The sequence below is a fragment of the Aotus nancymaae genome, unplaced genomic scaffold (genome assembly GCF_030222135.1).
Source record: "Aotus nancymaae isolate 86718 unplaced genomic scaffold, 86718_ANA_hifiasm-v0.15.2.pri h1tg000062l, whole genome shotgun sequence".
Taxonomy (NCBI): Eukaryota; Metazoa; Chordata; class Mammalia; order Primates; family Aotidae; genus Aotus; species Aotus nancymaae.
In genome coordinates this window covers 1,653,268-1,677,011 of record NW_026988476.1, presented here as the reverse complement: position 1 = coordinate 1,677,011, position 23,744 = coordinate 1,653,268, and the positions used below count along the sequence as shown (strand labels likewise).

General features: G+C 38.4%; 1 protein-coding gene across 8 annotated transcripts in view; it reads left to right on the top strand.

Annotated features, from left to right (window-relative positions):
- Positions 1–23,744, top strand: part of HEATR5A (HEAT repeat containing 5A) — a 136,817-nt gene that overhangs the window by 56,451 nt on the left and 56,622 nt on the right. For 7 of the 8 annotated variants that reach the window (XM_064365765.1, XM_064365767.1, XM_064365766.1 and 4 more), the window contains 6 exons: positions 255–407; positions 2,887–2,986; positions 8,897–9,006; positions 14,879–15,042; positions 15,125–15,300; positions 23,011–23,116. In XM_064365765.1, coding sequence (XP_064221835.1) covers positions 255–407; positions 2,887–2,986; positions 8,897–9,006; positions 14,879–15,042; positions 15,125–15,300; positions 23,011–23,116 — 809 coding nt within the window. The remainder of the gene's footprint in view (positions 1–254; positions 408–2,886; positions 2,987–8,896; positions 9,007–14,878; positions 15,043–15,124; positions 15,301–23,010; positions 23,117–23,744) is intronic. The other variant, XM_064365768.1, reaches the window with a different exon arrangement.

The following is a 23,744-nucleotide window of genomic DNA, read 5'->3' as shown; positions in this document are numbered from 1 at the left end:
TAGCAGTAGTGGAAGGGCTGACACTAGAGCCCAGGCTGTACCATTAGTTCGTTGTTTTTCCTCTCTGTGCTCCAGCACCTTCAGATAATAATTCATTTAGTGATAGATTAATTTGGAACCCGAAGATCAGAAAGGGGACAAAATATTGCAATAATGAATTAAAATGTTTAGGGAGAAGTTCCTGCTTAATTATATGATTTTAAAGAGTGACAACCTTAGGTTCTCTTACAAGTGACAAGTTGAATTAATTACAGGTCCTGCAGTTGTTAGCCATCACCTAGCTCGAGTTCTGCTGTTGTGGAAATGTGTCTTTCCAGCATCTCCTAAAGATCTAGAAACAGAAAAGAGCCGAGGAGATTCGTTTACATGGCAGGTAACCCTGGAAGGACGAGCTGGTGCGCTGTGTGGTAGGTTGGATTTAGTCTTTTCTCTCCCTTTCCTTTGGTTTTATGCCCACCTGTGGTCCTTAACATGTACTTGTATGTTTTATTTACCATGGGTAGGGGGGATATGCCTCTAATGATTTATTTTTATAACTGAACAAAAAAATGATAATTGATTAATTGGTAATGATAGCTGGTATATGATATAATAAATCAGATTTGAGAGTTCTTAAGATACATGGTTTATTAGGTGCAGTCCAGTTAAAAACTATCAACATTGTTTTGTCTTAGGTAAGCATTCATTCCTCTTTTCAGAAATACTAAGATTTGGTTTAATTACCATTGATTAAGCATGGTTTCCATTTAGTCTATACAGTAGACCCTTGAACAGCATGGAGTTTAGGGATACCAATCTCCCTCGAAGTCAAAAATCTGTGTCCAACTTTTAACTCACCCAAAGCATATCTGATATCTTACTGTTGACCAGAAGCCTTGCTGATAACATAGTCAGTTACCACTTTTTCTTTGTCTTTTTGAGACAGGGTCTCACTGTCACCCAGGCTAGAGTACATTGGGGTGAACACAGCTCACTTCAGCCTTGGCCTGCTGGGCTCAAGTGATCCTCTAACCTCAGCCTCCCAATTAGCTGAGACCATAGGTACATGCCACCATGGCCAGCTCATTTTTAAATTTTCTGTAGAGATAGAGTCTCACTATACTGCCCAGGCTGATCTCAAACCCCTGACCTCAAACAGTCCTCCTACCTCAGCCTCCCAGAGTGTTGGGATTACAAGCATGAGTCAACACACCTGGACCCACATATTTTATATGTTATATATATTATATACTGTATTCTTAGAGTAAGGTAGAGAAAAAAATGTTATTAAAATCTTAAGGAAGAGAAAATGTATTTACTGTTCATTACATGGAAATAGATCATCATAAAGGTCTTCATCCTCATTGTTTTTATGTTGAGAAGGCAGAGGAGGGGTTGGTCTTCTCTCAGCGGGGGCAGATTCAGAAGAGGTGGAGCAGGTGGAAGGGGAGGCTGGTGAGGTAGGCACACTCAGTGTGGTGTCTACTGAAAAAAATCCACGCATAAAAGGACCCACGAAGTTCACATTTGTGTTATTCAAGGGTCACCTGTATGTGAAAGTTGTACCTTCTACAATGTATAGACTGTTAAAAGTAATGTCGCACCATGAAGGGTGAGATCCTTGGATAGACATGGAAGCATTGATTTTGATTTTGTTTATTCATGGCATTTTTACTCTTAATGAAAAACCACTTTTGAAATTGATCTTGGCCAGGCTCAGTGGCTCACGACTAATCTCATCATTTTTGGAGGCCAAGGTGGGAGAATTACTTGAGCTCAGGAGTTCAAGACCAGCCTGGACAATATGGTGAAATCCTCTCTCTACGAAAATACAAAAATTAGTCCAGCATGGTGGTACATGGCTGTAGTCTGGGGTGGGAGAATCACCTGAGCCTAGGAGGCTGTGGTGAGTTGTGATTGCACCACTGCATTCCAACCTGAGATTCTGTCTCAAAGTGGGAGGGGGGAAAAGAAGAATTGATCAATCTGACTCTCTTTTTTTTAGACTGGAGTTTCACTATTGTTGCCAGGCTGGAGTGCAATCACGTGATCTCCGCTCACTGCAACCTGCACCTTCCAGGTTCGAGCAATTCTCCTGCCTCAGCCTCCCGAGTAGCCGGGATTATAGGCATGCGCCACTACACCCAGCTAAATTTTGTATTTTTAGTAGAGACAGGGTTCTCCATGTTGGTCAGGCTGGTCTCCAACACTTGACCTCAGGTGATCTGCCTGCCTCAGCCTCCCAAAGTGCTGGGATTACAGGCATGAGCCACCATGCCTGGCCCAGTCTGATTTTAAAGTACTCATCTTATTCTACATAGAAAGTAATTTATTATAGAAGGTTATTTATTTCAGGCTGGGTGCAGTGGCTCACTCCTGTAATCCCAGCACTTTGGGAGGCTGAGGCAGACAGATCAGTCACTTGAGGCTAGGAGTTTGAGAGTAAGCCTGGCCAACATGGTGAAACCCCCCTCTCTTATAAAAATACAAAAATTAGCTGGGTGTAGTGGCACACATTATTTGTTTCAAATAACATTAGTAAAAACCTAACATTGAAAGTCAGTGTGATTCCTCGGAACTAGTTGTAGAGCTGGCAAACTTGAGAGTCTACGCTGTTTTTTTTTTTATTTCTGAGCTTGAGGGCTGAGTAAAACCCAAGGACAGCAACATTTTGTGAATATGGTTATTGCTCAGTCGTAGTAATCCTAGGGAGTTTTTAAAAATTTTTTAAGTATGATTTAGGAGTAGAAAGCACTATATTCCTTTTTATACTAGAGTTTCACGATTTTTTTTAATTTTAGCAAATTGCTTTGTTACTCTAATAACAATGCTAATGTTGTACCATAATCAAATGTGCTTTTCATGGTTGATTACAGTATGCCCAAGTAAGTCTGTTTTCTTTTTCAGCTATCAAGAGCTTTGTTTCCCACTGTGGTGATCTCCTTACTGAGGAAGTAATTCAGCGTCTTCTTCCACCACTTCCTTGTGCCGTGGATTTGCTAACTCAGTAAGGATCAACTATTTAGATTTGATAAAATTTTCTTAGAGGAATTAATTACCCTCTGATTCTGTAATATTCCTTAAGTACATTAATAAGGCAAATTTCTATAGTTGGTGAATGATTTGTAGAGGAAGGTAATCAGTTAGTTATATGATTTGTTTTTTTTTTTAGGCTAGGATCTTGAAAGAAAAATACATATTAAAAGGGAAGGAAAATTTTGGGGGCATAATGTACCTTCCATACAGGCAGATTTAACAAGAAATTAAATATTAAGCCTCTTAACCTTTTCAGGTATGCATTTTATTGGTTTGTTAGTGTATTTTGTGTTCGTGAGAACCAGATACTTGTTAACAGTTTCAGTTTTTTGTTTGTTTATATTTTTCATAACTTTGAGTTATACATATATTATTAAAACATAGGGAAAAGCCAATATGTAATGTGATCACTTGTAACTTCCAAATTAATAAAACATGCAGAAAGTTCTTTGCAAAAAGCATCTAATGATTAAACTTTATATATACAGAAAAATACATTTAAGATATAGCTTATAAAGTATAATAATAAAATGTGCACTTGTGAATCCAACACAGCCTGAGCAGAGGTTTGTGAATGTTTCTTCCAAAGGAGCAGATAGTAAATATTTTAGGATTTACAGGCTATGAAGTCTATGTTGCAACTACTCAACTCTCATTGTAGCTCAAAAGCAGTCATAGATAATATTATGGTAAATGAATGAATGAATGAACGAATGTGGCTGTATTCCAATAAACCTTTTTTTTTACAAAAACAGGCAGTGCATCATAATTTGGCTACCACTGGACTAAAGCGTTAATGATACTATTGAAGGTATCTTTGTGCCCCTCTTCAGCACCATTCTTTCTGCCTTCCTTTAGAAGCAGCCACTAATCTGAGTTTTATAGTTGTCATTTCCTTGCATTTTAAAAAAGTGCACCACATATTTTTGTTTCTTAAAATAGTATGTTTTTTAGGTTTGCTTGGTTTTGGTCAGGCAAAAATTATTGTCCTGTTTCTGGTACTTGCTTTTGTTATTCAACATTATGTTTCTAAGTTTTACCTGTGTTTAAGTTCATTCATTTTGGTTGCTGTATAAAATTTAATTGTGTGCATATACAACAACTTATTGATTCTCTTGTCCATTGGCTTCTGGGTTGTTTCCAGTTTTCTGCTTTTAAAGCTAATGCTATGACCATTCTTACTCAAGTGTTTAGGCCTCTAGGGTATATACCTAGTAGTGAAATTGCTATGCTAAAATGTATTTCTATGTTCATCTTCAGAACATAGTACCAAATTATTTTTCAGTGTTCTGTATTTCTAACAATAAGTACCCTTTGATCCACTTTTTCACCCACACTTACTCAGATATCAGTTCTACCCCATCCAATAGATATAAAATGGTATCTCATGGTTTTAATTGTATATCGGTTTCCTGACAGTTTAATTTTATATATTTGTTTTTTTCTCAGTATTCCCCCTCCTCTTCCTATGAAATGGCTGTTCATTGTTGTCTTTTTGTTGCTGATTTATAAGAACTTTTTGCTTTTGTTTCTTGTGTTTTTTGTTTTTAGAGTCTTACTCTGTTGCCCGGGCTAGAGTGCAGTGACATGATCTTGGCTGACTGCCACCTCCGCCTCTCGAGTTCAAGCGATTCTCCTGCCTCAGCCTCCTGAGTAGCTGGTATTACAGGCATGCACCACCATACCCAGCTAATTTTTGTATTTTTAGTAGATATGAGGTTTCACCATGTTGACCAGGCTGGTCTCAAACTCCTGACCTCAGGTGATACACCCGCCTTGGCCTTCCAAAGTGCTGGGATTACATGTGTGAGCCACTGTGCCCGGCCAGGTTGTTTTTTTGTTTGTTTGTTTGTTTTTTGAGACAGAGTCTTGCTCTGTTGCCTGTGCTGGAGTGCATTGGCATGACCTCTACTCACTGCACCCTCCGCCTCCTGGGTATAAATGATTCTCCAGCCTTGGTCTACCGAGTAACAGATTACAGGCATGCACCACCACGCCTGGCTAATTTTTGTATTTTTAGTAGAGACAGGATTTCGCCATGTTGGCCACACTGATTTTGAACTTCCGGCCTCAAGTGATCTGCCCGCCTCAGCCTCCTGAAGTGCCAGGATTATAGGCATGAGCCACCGCGCTCAGCTTTTTTTGTTTAAAAATTCTTCCTGACTGGGGCAGTGGTTCATGCCTGTAATCCTAGTGCTTTGGGAGGCCAAGGTGGGAGGATTGCTTGAGGCCAGAAGTTCGAGACCAGCCTGAGCAACATAGGAAGGTCTCATCACGACCAAAACAAAAGAAAAGCCAGACATAGTGATGTTTACTAGTAGTCCTAGCTACTCAGGAGGCTGAGGCAGGAATGATTGCTTGAACACCGTAATTCAAGGCTGTAGTCATGATTGTGCCACTGCTCTCCAGCCTGGATGACAGAGCAAGACTCCAGTTAAAAAAAAAAAAAGCCTTACTGCAAAGTTTTATTTTCTTATATTTCTCTCTGAAATGTTTGACGGTTTGTCTTTCATATTTAAGTAATCTGAAACTGATTTTTCTATTTGGGGTGAGCTAGGGATCTTAATCCATTTGTGCTGCTATGTTGCTATCACAAAATACCTGGATAATTCATTAAAAAACAGACACTTATTTCTAACAGTCCTGGAGGCAGGAGTCCAAGATCAAGACACCAGCAGATTTTGTGTCTGGTTAGAGCCTGCTGTTTACCTCCAAGATGGTACCTTATTGCTGCATTCTCTAGAGGGGAGGAACTCTGTCTTCTTCACATGGCAAAGGGATGAAAGGGCAAAAAAAGGGTTAAACTCCCTCCATGAAGCCCTTTTATGACATTAATCCATTTGTGAGTGCTTTGCCTTCATGACCCGAACATCTACCTAAAGGCCCTACCTCCCAGCAGTACTACATTGGGGATTAAGTTTCTAGTACATGAATTTTGGAGGACACATTCAGACCATAGCAGGATTCTATTTTATTTTCTTTTTAAATGTGGATAACAATTGTCCCATACTTTTCTAAAAAAATCCATACTTCCTTCAATGATTGCCATTCACTTCTGTCATATATTATATTCTCATTTATACAAGATGTGTGTCTGTGCTCTCTATTGATGTGTTTATTTATATGCCAACACGTTATCTCTGTAATAAATTTTATATGTTAGATTGAGCCTTTTGACCTTATTCCTCTTTAGACATATTTTGGCCCTTTATGTACTTTTGATCTTCTTTTGAAATTTTATTTGGGGCCAGACGAGGTGGCTCAGGCTATAATCCCAGCATTTTGGGAGGCTGAGGCAGGCAGATCATTTGAGGTCAGGAGTTCAAGATCAACCTGGCCAACATGGTGAGACCCCGTCTGTACTAAAATAAAATATATATACAAAAATTAGCTGAGCGTTGTGGCACACACCTGTAATCCCAGCTACTTGGTAGGCCAAGGCAGGAGAATCACTTGAACTTAGGAGAAAGGCTGCAGTGGATCATGCCACTGCACTCCAGCCTGGGGGACAGAGTGAGACTCCATCTCAAAAAAATAAATAAATAAAAGATATTTTACTTGGGATTGCATTGAATCTCTGGATAAATTTGAAGATAATTCATAGTTTTACAACACCCATGAACATGATACCTCTTTACTATTATTGAGGTGTTTTACAAAGTTGAATTTTTTTAAAATAGGTATATAGTGTGTGTAATCTGTTTATTGCTGCTGTATAACAATGTATTTTTATCCAACCACCTTGCTGAATTTTCTCATGTTAAACATTTATTTGTAGATTCATCTGGATTTTTCCTTTTACAATATTGTTTCTCTGTTCCTTATGTTCTAACTATATTAGATAACTGCCATTTAAAACTAAATTAGAAATGGTTAAAGGAAATGCTTTTCATGTTTTACTGATAAGAATGATGTTTCCTCCAGCTTTTTTAGTAGATACTCTTATCAGATTAAGAGAGTAACCTCCTATTCCTAGTTTGATTTGGTGAAAGTTTCTTAAAATGAATGGGTTTTACACCCCATCATGGGTGCAAGTCTAGTCTCAGATCCTTGTGTTGGTACTGATACTAGTGTTGGTATTGATAAAGGGGCTGGTTGGCCCTACCCCAATAGAAAGTCTCTTTCTATAAGTCTAACAATACAAATTATCTTTATCCTGATAAAAGACTTATACTTACCTAAATAAGTAACAGAAAGGCCCTGCTGGGACTATAATCTGCCCTCCTAATGAAAGCAGAAACCAATAAAAATGCTTTTCTAAATTCTTTTGTTTTATTCATCTTTTTAAAAAAAATATGCACAGACTTCTCTGAACTAAATTTTATTATATTTAAAATAAGTAAATCTTGCAGGATCTTTAGAAATATAATTTCCTAACATCTTGGGGATATGATTGAAAGATTTTTTATATGTTAGCTATTTATTTCTGATCTGGCCTTAGAGAAATAAAAAAATGCCATGGGTTTATTCTTAACTTTGGTAACTAAAAAATTCTACTGAAATAAAAGTTTTTGTTTTTGTTTAGAGACACTGTTTCAGTCTGTTGCCCAGGATGGAGTGCAGTGGCGCAGTCATGGAGTGCAGTGGCACAGGATGGAGTTTGAGTCAATGTATCCTCAAACTCCTGTGCTTAAGTGATCATCTGGCCTCAGTCTCCCAAAATGCTGGAATTACAAGTGTGAGCCTCCATCCCTTCTGGCCTTACCCAGGTGTTATAATTATGTTTGCTGAATAGTATTTACCAAGCTGAAAGATACTAAATCGAACCAACATTTAAAATTAATGCAATGATAAGTCAATAGATAACTCTCCTTTCTTCTAGACACTAAAAATAGCAAAGCATTAGTTTCTAGAAATTACAGTTGGCTAGGCCTGGTGGCTCATGCCTGTAATCCCAACACTTTAGGAGGCCCAGGTGGGCGGATTACTTGAGCCCAGGTGTTTCAGACCAGCCTGGGCAACATGGCAAAACCCCATCTCTACAAAAAATACAAAAATTAGGCAGATATGGTCTCCCTCACCTGTGGTCCCAGCTACTTGGGAGACTGAGGTGGGAGGATCACTTGAACCCAGGAGGTTGAGGCTGCAGTGAGCTGAGACCACACCAGTATACTCTAGCCTGGGTGACAGAGCGAGACCCCATCTCAACCACACCAAAAAATGACTCAACGTCACCAGAATTTATTAGAGAACCTGGGAACCTCATGCCGTAACAGTTTAGCAAATTTATTCCAGTGACATAATAAAAGTAATTTCATTGAATTTCTGTATTGCTAAGGATGAAACCCATGCTCTAGTTGATTACGTACCTTGTTAAGAGTAGTAGTCTTAGCAAATGTTTGTTGAATGAATGAGCATTGGTAAAGTGGTGTCTTAGCACCAATAGGAAAGGTGAACAGAAGATAAAGAAGAGTACATGATAATGAAAGGAGAGAGTGAAGAAAGATCATAAGATATTTTGTGGCCAAGTGTGGTAGCTCGGGCCTGTAATCCTAGCACTTTGGGAGACTGAGGTGTAAGGACTGCTTGCACCCAGGAGTTTGAGACCAGCCTGGGCAACATGGCAAAACCCGTCTCTACCAAAAATACAAAAAAATTAGCCAGGCATGGTGTTCCATGCCTGTAGTTCCAAGGTACTCAGGAATCCAAGGTGGGAGGCTGCTTTGAGCCCAGAAGACAGAGGTTGCAGTGAGCCAGGATCATGCCACTGTACCCCATTCTGGGCTACAGAGCTGGACCCTGTCTCAAAAAAGAAAAATCAAGCAGCACTAATGTTTGTTAATAAGATATATAACTTATATGTTAAGATGTTAAGCTGTCAGTTTTTGTATATTGTTATATAACTTAACCACTTAAAATATACTTTTTCTTTTATTTTAAGGCTTTCTTCAATACTAAAAACGTATGGAAGTCCTTTGAAAACACCATCAGTGGTTTATAGACAAAGACTTTATGAACTGTTGATTTTATTACCTCCTGAGACCTACGAAGGTATGTGCCTTAGACCAAAAGGTTTTGTTGTGGCTAGTATAGTTCCTGGAAAGTTATTGTTACTCATTAAGTACTTAAATGAATTATAATGGCAGTTATTTAGTGCCTTGTTTCTAGAAGATATAGGGAATTCAGTTCTAATCTAGATGTTCACCATTTTATGGTAAATAAATACATTTGGGGTTTTTGTTTTGTTTTTGTTTTAATTTTTTTTGAGACAGGGTCTCACTCTCTCACCCAGGCTAGTGTGCAGTGGTAAGCAATCATGGCTCACTTCATCCTTGACCTTGGGCTCAAGTGACCTTCCTACCTCAGCCTCCTGGGTAGCTGAGACTATAGGCACACCACCACGCCCAGCTAATTTTTTGTATATTTGGAAGAGATAGGGTTTTGCCATGTTGCCCAAGCTGGTCTCAAACTCCTGGGCTCAAGCAATTCTCCCACCTTGGCCTCCCAAAGTGTTGGAATTGCAGGTGTGAGCTATTGTGCCCAGCCTAAAATATGTTTTTTTAAAAAACCACCTTCTTAAGGCCAGGCAGTATACTAGAAATTGTATCTATCATGCCTTGTTTATCCTAGGATGATACAGTGAGGTAGTTACATTTTTCTTATTTGACAGATAATGGTTTAGGTTACAACACCCAGCTCAAGAACACATATCTAGTAAAGAGTAGAGTCAAGATTAAAACATAAGTTTACCTCATGCTGTGCTGCTGCCTTTTCTAAGTAACTATTTAGAGACTTAACAGTCATATCTTAGTGATATGTCTATCTTATTCTGTGCCATCTATCAATAAAAAAATTACTTGTTAGATATCTAGTAAAAAGCTGAGATAATTTCTGTGTTCCAGAGCTCAGATAACTGTTAGGTTGTGACAAAAGCCGTTTCCTTCAGAATTTTACAGTAGTACCTTTAAATTTATTTTCAGACTAAAATAAACTTTTTTTTTTGAGACAGAGTCTTGTCTGTTGTCCAGACCTTGAGCACAGTGGCGTGATCTCGGCTCACTGCAACCTCTGCCTTCCAGATTCAGGCGAGTCTCCTGCCTCAGCTTCCCAAGTAGCTGGGACTACAGATACGCACTACCATGCCTGGCTAATTTGTGTTTTTAATAGAGATGGGGTTTCACCATGTTGGCCAGGCTGGTCTCGAACTTTTGACCTCACATGATCCACCCTCCTCAGCTTCCCAAAGTGCTGGGATTACAGGTGTGAACTCCTGACCTCAGGTGATCTGCCCTCCTTGGCCTCCCTAAGTTCTGGGATTGCAGGCATGAGCGACTGTGCCCAGCCAAAAGGACTGGTGCTCACCTCTTCATTAAACATTTAGGAATGCAAGAATCGCTACTTAAAATTGTGTATCTTCTGATAAGTTATAATGTAAGTCTTTTTTTTTTTTTTTTTTTTTTTTTTAATGGGGCCTCACTCTGTCATCCAGGCTGGAGTGCAGTTGTACAATCATGGCTCACTGCAGCCTTGACCTCCCAGGCTCAAGTGATCATCCCACCTCAGCCTCCCAAGTAGCTGGGACTACAGGTGTATGCCACCACTCCTGGCTAGTTTTTTGTTTTTGTTTTTGTTTTCTTTATCATTTTGTAGTGACTAGGTCTTGCTATGCTGCCCAGGTTGTTCTCAAATTTCTGCGCTTAAGTGTTCTGCCTCGGCCTCTCAGAGTGTTGGGATTACATGCATGAGCCACTGGGCACGCCCTGATAATGTAAGTCTTACCCTTTAAAAAACTTGAATTGGAGGAAAAAGTCTTGAAGTCTTCTACTTTTTTTTTTAACTTGGATTTTCTCAGAATTGGAGTTTGGAAATGCAATCAGGAGTCCTAAAGGAATAATGAATATATGTGTGTGTGTCAAATCAGTTTCAGAGACAAAATCAGGACTTATTATGAACTTCTGGAAAAAACAAACTCTAGGCCAGGCACAGTGGCTCACACCTGTAATTCCAGCACTTTCGGAGGCTGAGGTAGACGGATCATTTGAGGTCAGGAGTTCAAGGCCAGCCTAGCCAACATAGTGAAATCCTGTCTACTAAAACTACACAAAAAAATTAGCTGGGCATGGTGGTGCATGCCTGTAGTCTAAGCTACTCAGGAGACTGAGGCAGGAGAATCACTTGAACCTGGGAAGCAAAGGTTGCAGTAAGCTGAGATGAAGCCACTGCACTCCAGCCTGGGCAGCAGAGTGAGACTCCATCACAAAATAAATAAAGTTCTGATTTTTATCAGTCACTCCAATGTATTGTCAAAGAGTCAGTTTCTAGGGCGCAGTAAGAAATTGCTTTTGTCACCTGGAATGTATTTAAGAATTGAAATAACTTTTCTTCATGATTATACAGCAGATGTAGACTTAGAGTCTTAGAGTGACTTAGTTTTCCAAAGGATTGGAGTGAAAATTGAGTTCTTAGTTTTTATTTCCTGTCTTAGTTTTCGTATGGATTTCTTTTCAAATATTTTAATATTCTCTACACTGAAAATAACTCATCAGCAAGTCAGTGATACATTTTTATGCAAAAGTTTATTTGCATTTCAAAATTATCTTAATTACCTTTAGAAACTTTTTCCAGGGACAGTTAGGCAAGTAAACACTTTAACTGAGAAGCAGAGATTTTCTACTATTTTCACACAGAGCTGTAGGAACAAACATACCTTGTATATTGTACTACCAACAGAATTATTTTCCTAAGTGTCATATGCTGGTTGTTAAACGTAGACATTCCTTTGAGCAGCTCTCATTTGCTTCATTAAGACTTCACTGATCCTGTCCACTCTTCCTAATTCCTGTATGTAATCGCTCCCTAAATTTAATAGTGCTTTTGTTTTTATCTTTTATGAAACATAATAGTTCCTATGTTAATATTATATGTATGTATTGGTAACCCATAATGTATACCTTCTTGAAAGGAAGATTAAATATAATAAAAATTTTCATTCCTTAATGGCTGAAAAAAAAGAAAAAATAATAAATATAATAAAAATTTTTCTCTGTAGCATATTAAACACAATTTAGATGAATGAATGATTCAGCATGGTGGTTGAAAGCTCAAATTCTGACAGCCGGGTGCGGTGGCTCACACCTGTAATCCCAGCACTTTGGGAGGCTGAGGCGGGTGGATTACGAGGTCAAGAGATCGAGACCATCCTGGCCAACATGGTGAAACGCTGTCTCTACTAAAAATACAAAAATTAGCTGGGCATGGTGGCACACGCCTGTAGTCCCAGCTACTGAGGAGGCTGAGGCAGGATAATTGCTTGAACCCGGGAGGCAGAGGTTGCAGTGAGCCGAGATCACACCACTGCACTCCAGCCTGGCACTTGGTGACGGAGTGAGACTCTATCTCAAAAAACAACAACAACAACAAAGCTCAAATTCTGGAGCCTGATTAATTGGCTTTCAGTCTGGCAGCTATGTAATCACTATATGATCTCTGGCAAGTAGTAAATTCTCTGTTCCTTTTTCCTTACCTGTAAAACAACATAATAACCTGACCTCATTAGGTTACTGTGAGCGTTATACATAAAGCTTTTAGGAAATTTCCGGACACATATTAAGTATTCAGTAAGCCAAGCACTGTGTGTAATCTCAGCTATTGAGGAGGCTGAAACAGGAGGATCACTTGAGGCTTGGAGTTAGAGATTAGCTTGGGCAATATTGTGAGGCCCCATCTCTTAAAAAAAAAAATAAATAAACTTCAATAAATATTTGTTGTTGGCTGGACGTGGGGGCTCATGCCTGTAATCCCAGCACTTTGGGATTCGAGGCGGGCAGATCACTTGAGGTTAGGAGTTGGAGACCAGCCTGACCAACATGGAGAAACCCTGTCTCTACTAAAAATACAAAATTAGCTGGGCGTGGTGGCACATGCCTGTAATCCCAGCTACTCTGGAGGCTGAGGCAGGAGAATCACTTGAACCTGGGAGGCAGAGGTTGCGGTGAGCCGGGATTGTGCCCTTGCACTCTAGCCTGGCCAACAAGAGTGAAACAGTGTCTCAAAAAATAAAAAATAAATATTTGTTGTTACTACTGTTACTACTGCTGATGTTACAGAAGATGATGGCAAGTAAACCCTTCCTAACTCATCCTACCACTTCTGATTGGTGGGTATCACCGCAGTCCTCATTTCATCCTGATGCAGTTGCCCAAAGAAACACTTGGAATGGTGTAAACATTTGTCTAAGGGAATTTTTACTCATTCCTGCAGTACTTAAGTTACAAACTGACAAAAGCCATTTAAGCTCTCTGGATAAAATGTTTTAATAATCCAACAGAAGTTAGGATAAAACATCTTTGAGGTGATCATTGCAGTCAGTGTGATAAATGGATTATTTTTAGAGTGTATTTGTTAGAGACAACCATATGTTGTCTCTAGTCTTATCGGAGAACACAATACCCATTTATGAACTAACCTGCACCCACCCTGCCCCCCCACCAAAAAGAAAAATGAGCCCCTTCTAGATCCAACTACCACTTTATATTTTTTTAAAAGTACAAATAGAACAAATTATACCAGGGGCATATAATCATAAAAATTCAGACTGTAGAAAATTGTACAAAACAAATAACCTTGTTTCTTCAAGTATATTACCCATGGGGGGAAGGTATAGGGAAAATATTAAATTGAAAGAGACAAGATAAACTAGCTGCAACGTGTACACCTTATTTAGATCTAGATTCAAACATGGAAGCAAGCAAAAACAGGCATTTATGAGATAGTTGGAAATTTGAATGCTGAATGGGAATCTGATTTCGGTGTTTTTTTTACAGCATGAGATTATGATGGTAGGATTATGTTCAAAATAAAACATATTTAACTTCAATGATGTACAATGAAATATTTATGGATGAAATGATGTGCTGCCTAGGGTTTTCTTAAAAATAATGTGGAAGAATGTGGGATCAGGAATGGGGATATAGATGAAAGGATATTGTTCTGGTTGGTAAAGATGAATAATGAGCATATGCTGGAAGAGGTGGGGGCAGCCATCTTAGTACTATTATATCTTCTATTTATGTTCGAAATTTTTCATGATAACATGTCTAAGTTTTTTCAGACTAATTCTTTTTTTTTGAGACAGAGTCTCATTCTGTTGCCCAGGTTGGAGTGCAGTGCCTCAATCTTGGCTCACTACAACCTCCACCTCCTAGGTTCAAGCAATTCTCCTGCCTCAGCCTCCTGAGTAGCTGGGATTACAGGCACCTGCCACCATGCCCGGCTCATTTTTGTGTTTTTAGTAGAGATGGGGTTTCACCATGTTGGCCAGGCTGGCCTTGAACTCAAGTGATCTGCCCGCCTCCACCTCCCTAAGTGCTGGGATTACACGTCTGAGCCACCGCACCCCCGGCCTCAGGCTAATTCTTATAAATTTTTTCAGACTGCTTGTTTTTAAAAAAAATCTGCTTTTGTAAATCTTTTACATCTATTTTTGTATTTCATGTCATGTTATACCATAAGGTATGTATACAAATACACATACTTTGAGATGTTCTTTTAGTATCCATTCTTTTTTTTTTTTTTTTTCCCCAAGATGGGGTTTCACCATGATGGCCAGGCTGGTTTTGAACTCCTGACCTCAGGTGACCGAACCACCTCAGCCTCCCAAAGTGCTAGGATTACAGGTGTGAGCCACCAAACCCGGCTTAGTATCTATTCTTAACCTTGCAACTAGCATTCTAGTCACAAGGAGCCAGTCCTAGAAATGAGCCAGTCATTTCTAGGGCAATTTTCGAGGATGAAAAATACAATCTTCAGCTGTGATATGTTAAAGTTGGCCAGTGGATGCATTAAAGCTAAACCTGAGTTTTAAGCCCCATACTCTCACCAGATAACCAATAGTACTAATTGCTCTTTTTCTGTGACTCAACAGGAAACATCTGTGCTATCCTCAAAGAGCTGGCTGCTGACTTGACTGCCCCTGATATCCATGTGGCAGCATCTACATTTTTACTTCCACCCCTCTGTCATCAGGATGATCTTTTGATATTAAGTCCTTTGCTACAAGAAACTGACCATAGATTTATTGAAGAGCAAGTATGGTCATTTTTAACTCTTGAGTAGATTCAATCTGTGACCAGTGATTTTAAAACTTTACATATTTTTTTTTCCCTCTTAGCTCCTGCTTGGTAATGGTATTGCTTGCGGAAGTCTTGAATATGACCCTTATTCTGTTTATGAGAAAGACGTAGAGGGAGATTCAGTGCCTAAGCCCCTACCTCCAGCACTATCAGTTATTGGTTCTGCAGCCAAACTCTTTGGGGTTGTATGCGCTCATGTGGGAGTAACTCAAAGGTAAACATCTTCAGTGTTTCAGTGAATGCATGATAGAGAACTGGTGGGTAAGAAGAATGTTGCCAGAAGATCTCATTAGCTTAATTGATTTCTTATAAATGACAGGTGAAGCTGAAATGAAATCTCTTGTTTAATTATTCACTTGGCTAATATTTAATAAGAAATGATTACATGCCTAAAACCACTAGAACTATTGTGGTTTTTTGCCCACATTTAGCTTATCACCTATCGGAAAATATGAATGAAAAATAATAGTGACATAAGAATATTGATTTATGAGCAGTTATTACAAAGACATATACTAGGTTTTTTCCAAGACTAGGTCTCATAGGCTTTCTTACTTTGGAAAATTTTTTGGAACCATTATAGGTCCAGATATTTGTTTTCAGTTGGGTGGATTTTAAATGGTTTTTCACTTAAAATGAACTTTAGACCAGTAGTTCCCAACCATTTAGGCACCAGGGATCAGTTTTGTGGAAGAGAGTTTGTCCACGGGGTAGGGGTAGGAGGAGGTTTCAGGATAAAACTGTTCCACCTCAGATCATTAGGCGTTGTGAGGAGTGCAAAACCTAGATCCCTCACATGTGCAGTTAACAGTAGGGTTCATGCTCCTATGAGAATCTAACGCCGCTGCTGATCTGACAGGAGTGGGGCTCAGATAATAATGCTCACTTACCGGCTGCTCACCTCCTGCTGTGCAACCCCGTTTCTAACAGTCCATGCACCAGTACCAGTCCATGGCCCAGGGGTTGGGGACCCCCTACTTTAGAACACACACACATACACACACAAAAAAGTAATGGATATTTATAATTAACTTGATCGTGGTCATCTGTTTCACAATGTGTATGTGAGCAAAGCATCATTAAAAACACCATGTTGTACACCTTATGTATATATGCAGTGTTTATTTGCCAATTATACCTCAATAAAACTAGGGGGGAAAGGGTATGACTAACAGTATTAATGCATATTATGTAGGGATTTCCATCTTATGCTATTGTGTGTGAAAAATTAATAAATACGAGATGTCCTCCCCCCAAAAATGAACTTTTGTTTTGAAAAACCAAAGTCTGATAATAATTTCTTATTGAGAATGATAGTTTCTTAATTAGTAACTGAATATATACATTTCTCAGGCATAAAAATCCACTATCCAGGAAATTCTGTTACTATCTAAAAAACTAAATGGGAAGTGAATCTCTCTCATAGGCTATTCTGGTTAATAGTTTACAAATCACTATTATCCACACTGATTCATTCATTCGTTTCTTCCTCTCTCTCGACCAGCAACAATGCATTTGACTGGATCATAGCTTTTATTACATCTTCTTATCCAGTCATATCTTCCAGAGGCTACCAGTTAGAGAATTTACCTTGATCTCTTTGGTGAAGACTTAGAAAAATATTTTAGTTTCATCACAGTGCCTCTCTGAAACAGGTCTTGTGATAATTTGCTTTTATTGCGTAGAAAAGTGAATGAATTTATATTGCTTTTTACTAGCTTCAATTTCAAAAGATAATGTTTCTCCCAGAGGTAGCATTTCCTGCATATACTGTAACTATAAGGTTATGGTGATAAGAGAATATATGACTGAATTATTAATGAATAAAAGATAAAAGGAAAATTACAGTGGTTTGGAATATTCAAAGAAAGATACATGGAGAGGATGAAATTTGAATTAGTCTCTACCTTTTTATAAAGCATATACTTTAAAATAATTAATTTGGATTAATATAACAATAACTATTATGGATGAAACAGGGCTGGCCTTTTAAGCAAAGGATTTAAATTAAGCATGCTCTTAAATGGCTCCACTATCTTTGATGGTGGAAAAGCAAAAAAGAAAATATGCTTTTTACAGCCTTTGCTTTTAAAAATGTGATTTTATTATTCCAGAGAAGTTTTCTTTTTGGATTTATTGCCTAATTGTTGTTTCAGGAAGATGCTTTCTTATTAAGATGAATGAAATTTTTAATGGGCTCATACTTTTTGTGTCCCTACCTAAATTATAATAGTAATAATGAATATTCAAGGAAGGGGAAGTTTTGTTTGTTTTAATAAATACATTGAGAACAGATAAAAGTAAACCCTATCACTCTGTTTGAATTATAACTGAATAAAAATTATAGGTGGCCAGGTGCAGTTGCTTACACCTGTAACCAAGCACTTTGGGAGTCCAAGGCAGGCAAATTGCTTCAGCCCAGCAGTTCAAGAGCAGCCTAGGCAACTTGGCAAAACCCCTTCTCTTAGAAAATAAAAAAATTAGCCGTGCATGGTGGTGTGCAACTGTAGTCCCAGCTACTCAGGATTCGGAGGTGGGAGGATAGCTTGGACTGTGAGGTAGAGGTTGCAATGAGTCAAGATCTCGCCACTGCACTCCAGCCTGAGCAACAGAGTAAGACCCTGTCTAAAAACATATATATGTGTATGTGTGTATATATATATATATATATATATATGTATGTATGTATATATAGAAGTGGTCTGGCAAGATCCCAAATACACAAAATGGGTCATAAGCAATTATCAGCAGTCTCCAGTAGATGTCGTTACAGAACCAGAAGAGAGAAACTACATGAATAGGGAAGTTTCTAATTTCCTGTTATCATAGATATAATATTTATGTAAATTATCAGGCTCTTTCTTTTTGGCCTTATATTTGAGTCCTAGAGAAGAAAGGTCTTAATTAAAGTGTCTATATTTAAACAGCAACTGAATATTTCAAGCCGTTTTGTTGTTACTGTGGTTAGCCTTATGTTTAAACAGTTGGTGTAACATGCGATTACCCTAAGGTTGGACGTAATATGTATGTAATATAAATTAATGCACAATTTATTGCATAATTGTCTTTTAAATTAGTTGATTCTATTCTGACTGTAGGATTCTAATGCAAAAATGTTTAAAGGTTAGAAAGTCAAGGTATTTTATACACAAAAGAATAATATTGATCTCAATTATGTACTGTTTGTAGTTACTTATTTTTCTTTGAGACAGCTCAGGCTGGAGTGCAGTGGTACAATCTTGGCTCACTGCAACCTCCACCTCCTGGGTTTCAAGAGATTCTCCTGCCTTAGCCTCCCAAGTAGCTGGGATTACAGGCATGCATCACCATGCCTGGCTGATTTTTGTATTTTTTTGTGGAGATGGTTTTTCATCTTGTTGGCCAGATTGGTCTTGAACTACTGACCTCAGGTGATCCGCCTGCCTCTGCCTCCCAAAGTGCTAAGATTACAGGCATGAGCCACTGCGCCCAACCTGATTGTGGTTACTTTATTTTTTGTTTTGTTTTGTTCTGTTTTGTTTTGTTTTAAGACAGAGTTTCACTCTGTCACCCAGGTTGGAGTGCAGTGGTACCATCTCAGCTCACTGCAGCCTCCGCCTCCTGGGTTCAGGTGATTCTCCTGCCTCAGCCTCCCAAGTAACTGGGACTACAGGCACGTGCCACCACGCCCAGCTAATGTTTGTATTTTTAGTAGAGATAGGGTTTCACCACATTGGCCAGGCTGGTCTTGAACTCCTGACCTCAGGTGATCCACCCGCCTCGACCTCCTGAAGTTTTGGGATTACAGGTGTGAACCATTGCTTCCAGCCTTCGTTTGTGGTTGCTTTTAAATAGATTTTCACCTAATTGCAAAGAATTTCACCTGAGGATTGTTCCACCCTTGACTTGCACATTGGAATTACCTAGACAAATTTAAAAAATACTGAAGATCCTAGTTAGTATGGTATACATACTGTGGTGGTGGGTGCTGAAATTTTTTAAACACCTTAGGTGATTCTGTTAAATGGACTGCTTCAACAAATGATGTCTGTCACTTTTAAATGGATGGACAGAGAGGAAAAGCTTAAACAGTTGTAATTCTCAGTATTAAAATTTTGCCATTATATATCCTCTGTCTAAAGAGTGTATACTGTGTGTACACTTTGTCTAGAGGGTATATAAATGTAAAATGTATAATGTAAAATAAATCAGCATTTTCAAAAGTTGCATCTTCGCCCTTTATTCAGTTAACTGTATTTTTATTCCATCTAGACTCAAAACTTTTAGTATCTATCATTTCATTCCAAAATGATAGTTACATATTGTAATTGATACTACTAACAGTACTAATTGAGTATTACTAAGAATAAGTTATTTCCATCTTCCTGAAGATCAGAATCTTTTTTTGAGATCTGTAAAGGAATTGGTGTCATATATCTGAATCCTTGATTAGTTAATAGTATATTCAGTCTCTTTCAGGACTGGGGGCAGAGGATGAAGAAAAATATTTTGGGCTCTGACAGCCCTGTTTTATAGTCTTTGGTCCATGAATGTGGTCAAGAAATAATAGAATAGGTCAACTTATGTACAGTATAACAAAATTCTTAATGCTTAACCTTACGTATTTTTAGAACTTTCAGTGTGATACATTTCCATGATAACAGATGTAGGATATGATCTAATAATGACATTATAAGTTTTTAAACTTGTGAGCTTGATCATACAGTTGTTCTTAATTCCCCTTTGTTGTCCCATTTATCTTCCATAATCTTCCCATAGGGTGCTTTGGGCATAAATAAATATGTTCTTGGAAAAAAAAAATGCCTTAAATATGGACTTGAACAATGGGCAGAAAACATTTTTTTTTTTAATTTGTTTGAGGCAGGATCTCAGTATGTGACCCAGGCTGGAGTGCAGTGGTGCAATCAGCTCACTGCAGCGTCAGTCTCCCAGGCTCAAGCAATCTTCCTGCCCCAGATTCCTAAGTAGCTGGGTCTACAGGCAGGCACCACTACACCTGGCTAATTTTTTTTCTTTTTAGTGGAGATAGAGTCTCACTATGTTGCCTAGGCTGGCCTTGAACTCATGGGCTCAAGCAGTCCTCTTGCCTCTGCTGCCCAAAGTGCTAGGATTACAGGCGTCAACCACCAGAAAAATTTTTATATGCAAGATATTTATCATGTTATTTGTAATAAGAAAAATTAGAAATAGCCTACATGTCCCAAACTAGGAAGTTGGTTAAGTAAATTATATTGCCAGAATATATAATATTAATACCTACTTATAAAATTAATTCACTATGATAGTAAGATGGGAAAAACTCTGATAATGTTGTTTGGGGGGGAAGTTATTAACAAAGTATGTACAATAAAATCTCTGTTTTCTAAAAATTCGTATGTCTGAGGGAGAAAAGACAAGAATAAAGATGTCAAAGTGTTAATGGTGGCTCTTACAGGTGATGGGATTTGGGGTAAATTTTATTTTTCTTTCATGTGCTTTTCTGAGTTTTTCATATTATGATGAACACAATTAACCTTGAAATAAGGAAATAGGTACTTGTCTAAGGATTCTTAGTGCTCTACCAATTTTTATTACATTTTATTTTTATTTTTGGAGATGGAGTCTCATTCTGTCACCCAGGCTGGAGTGTAGCAGCGCTATCTCAGCTCACTCCAACCTCCACTCCTGGGCTCAAGCAATTCTCCTGCCTCAGCCTCCCAAGTAGCTGGGACTACAGGCACACACCACCATGCCTGGCTAGTTTTTGTATTTTTAATAGAGATGGCGTTTTACCACGTTGGCTAGGCTGCTCTCAAACTCCTGACGTCAGGTATCTGCCCACCTCTGCTTCCCAAAGTGCTGGGATTACAGGTGTTTGCCACCACACCTAGCCTTTATTACATTTTATAAATTGATTTTATACATACTGCTTTCCCCAACCCATGTGATGTACACATAGCCTCATACCTTCCTTTTTACTCTTTAACTTCTTGTACAGTTGGATTTTTTAAAGGCACGATCCTCATGTCTGTTCTGATTTGGTAACAAAATTGCCTTTTACAGGACAGCTTGCCTTGTAGCCTCAGCAGAATGATGGAGATCTAGTTTTAAAGGACTCGGGGATATTATTGAAAGTACATTAAGGTCAGATAAAAGTATATACATATTTTCATGTTCAGCTAGTCATGCCCTGTGTAATTACCTGATGCCATTGTCATTTATGATTGTTCAACAAGCACATCTGACTGCCTACTACATGCCAAACACAAGATGTTAGGGAGATGAAGGTAAAATTAAAAGCTTTACTCTTCCTGCCATCAAGATAATTTACAACTGAAAAAGTTATCTTCAATATTATTTCAGATTTCTCATTTAAAGGGAGAAAAGAGGGAAAAAGAAAGTTTGGGGCATAGAAACAGTGTTTTAAAAGATAAATTGATGTTAAGATAGGGTGGTTTATTTTATAGTTACATATATTTAATCTTGACATAAGGAATTAAAACCTCTGTGCTATAAGGACATGATATACTGTGTATATTTATCTTAATTAGAATTGTGAAAATTGGAACATTTTTCTCACTAGTAGCAGAGTGGTTGAATAAATTTTAGTGCATGTGTATAATGAAATTTGGATTCACAAATGTTATAAAAAAAGAAAAATGACCAGGCACAGTGGTTCACCCCTATAATCGTAGCAATTTCAGAGGCTGAGTTTGGAGGATCACTTGAGCTTAGGAGTTCAAGACAGCCTGGGCAACATAGTGAGACCTCATCTCTTTAAAAAAATAGGAGAGTGTGGTAGTGTGTTCCTGTAGTCCCACGTACTCTGGTGGCTGAGGCTGAAGGATCACTTAAACCCATTAGGTCAAAGCTGTAGTGAGCTATGATTGCATCTATAGCTAACCAGAAGCAGCATAGCTCTTTGAATCCCCAACTGTGCTTTGAAAATATACTTGGGATAATACTATATGTAAAACAGTTTTAACCCTTTCTTTTTTCATTTAATATTACCTTTTTTTTTTTTTTAAAGATGGGGTTTCACCATCATGGCCAGGCTGGTCTTGAACTCCTGACCGCCCACCTCAGCCTCCCATAGTGCTAGGATTACAGGCGTGAGCCACCATGCCTGGCCCTTAATATTGTCTTTTTAGCACTTTTTAAATCATTTTTATTTTCTTTTTTTTTCTTTCTTTCTCTGAGACAGGGTTTTGCTTTGTCACCCAGGTTGGAGTGCAGTGGCATGATCATAACTCACTGTAACCTTGAACTCCTGGGCTCAAGCGACCCTTCTGCTTCAACCTCCTGGGTAGCTAGGACTACAGTCATGTGCCAGTATGCCTGGCTAACTTTTTAATCTTTTGTAAGACAGAGGTCTCAGTGTGTTGCTAGGCTAGTCTTGAACTCCTAGCCTTAAGCAATCTTCCTGCCTCAAATTTGTAAAAGGCTATTGTTACATATAAATTTTTGTGGAGTTATATCAATATTGAATACATTTGTTGGTATTAACTCAAATTTTAGTTTTCCAATTACTGGAATGTGCAGTCTCACACTTGAAATTACTGCAGTAGTTTAAAGAACCTAAAGTGTGAGGTTTAAATGGTTTTGAGAGGCCAGGTGCAGTGGCTCACTCTTGTAATCCTGGCACTTTGGGAGGCCAAGGCATGCAGATCACTTGAGTTCAGGAGTTCACGACCAGCCTGGCCAACACGGTAAAACTACTACTGCTCTACTAAAAATACAAAAATTAGCCAGGTGTGGTGGTGTACACCTATAATTTCAGCTACTTGGGAGGCTGAGGTGGGAGACTCTCTTGAGCCTGGGAGGCAGAGGTTGCAGTGAGCCGAGATGGCGCCACTATACTCCAGCCTGGGTGACAGAGCGAGACTCCGTCTCAAAAAAACAAATCTTACCTACTTGCTTTAAATCATTTTATTTCTGATTGTAGGCTTCTTATATTGGAACAGCTTTTGGACCGTATAAAGCACACAAAAGGAGCTCGTCAGCAAGTGGTTCAGTTACATGTTGTTTCTTCAGTTTCTAGTTTCTTGAAGGTAATTTTTTTTAATTTAAATATTTGTTTAATTTTCTAAAAAATTTGTAGCCAGTGAAGTTTGTCAGAGGACAATGTTTTTAAAATGCTCTTTTTTCCTTCGTTTTTCTTAATCTCCTGATCAAAAGTTTTCAGGATTTGGAATTCTCTTTTTACTTTTTGTCCACATAAAGCTTGTTAGAAATCAAACCTATAATCTCTGCATAGAGCCATGGATTAACCTACTGATCCTGATATCCTGAGCCAAGGATTGATGGACTATAGCCCGTGGACCAAATACAGCTCGTTGTTACACTTATGACTTACCATCTCTGTGTACAGTAAAATATAATAGACTTCATTAATCACTTACTTTATGGACATCTCTGTTAATGTTCTTGCGAGGACATTTATACCTTAATGATAATTGATTGCCATATTGCTGCTGGGAGGTGTGAAATTCTACAGTGCTTTGTGAAAAAAAATTAAATTATATTTGTATTAATCGGTGTGGATTTTTGTGTTCTGATTTGTTTTTAAGTAGTAATCCAAGTATGAACATATTTAGATATGATTAACCAGAATATATATTCCAAACTGGATATGAGAATTTACTACAATTATAAGTTTGGGTTGTTCTTTACATATTT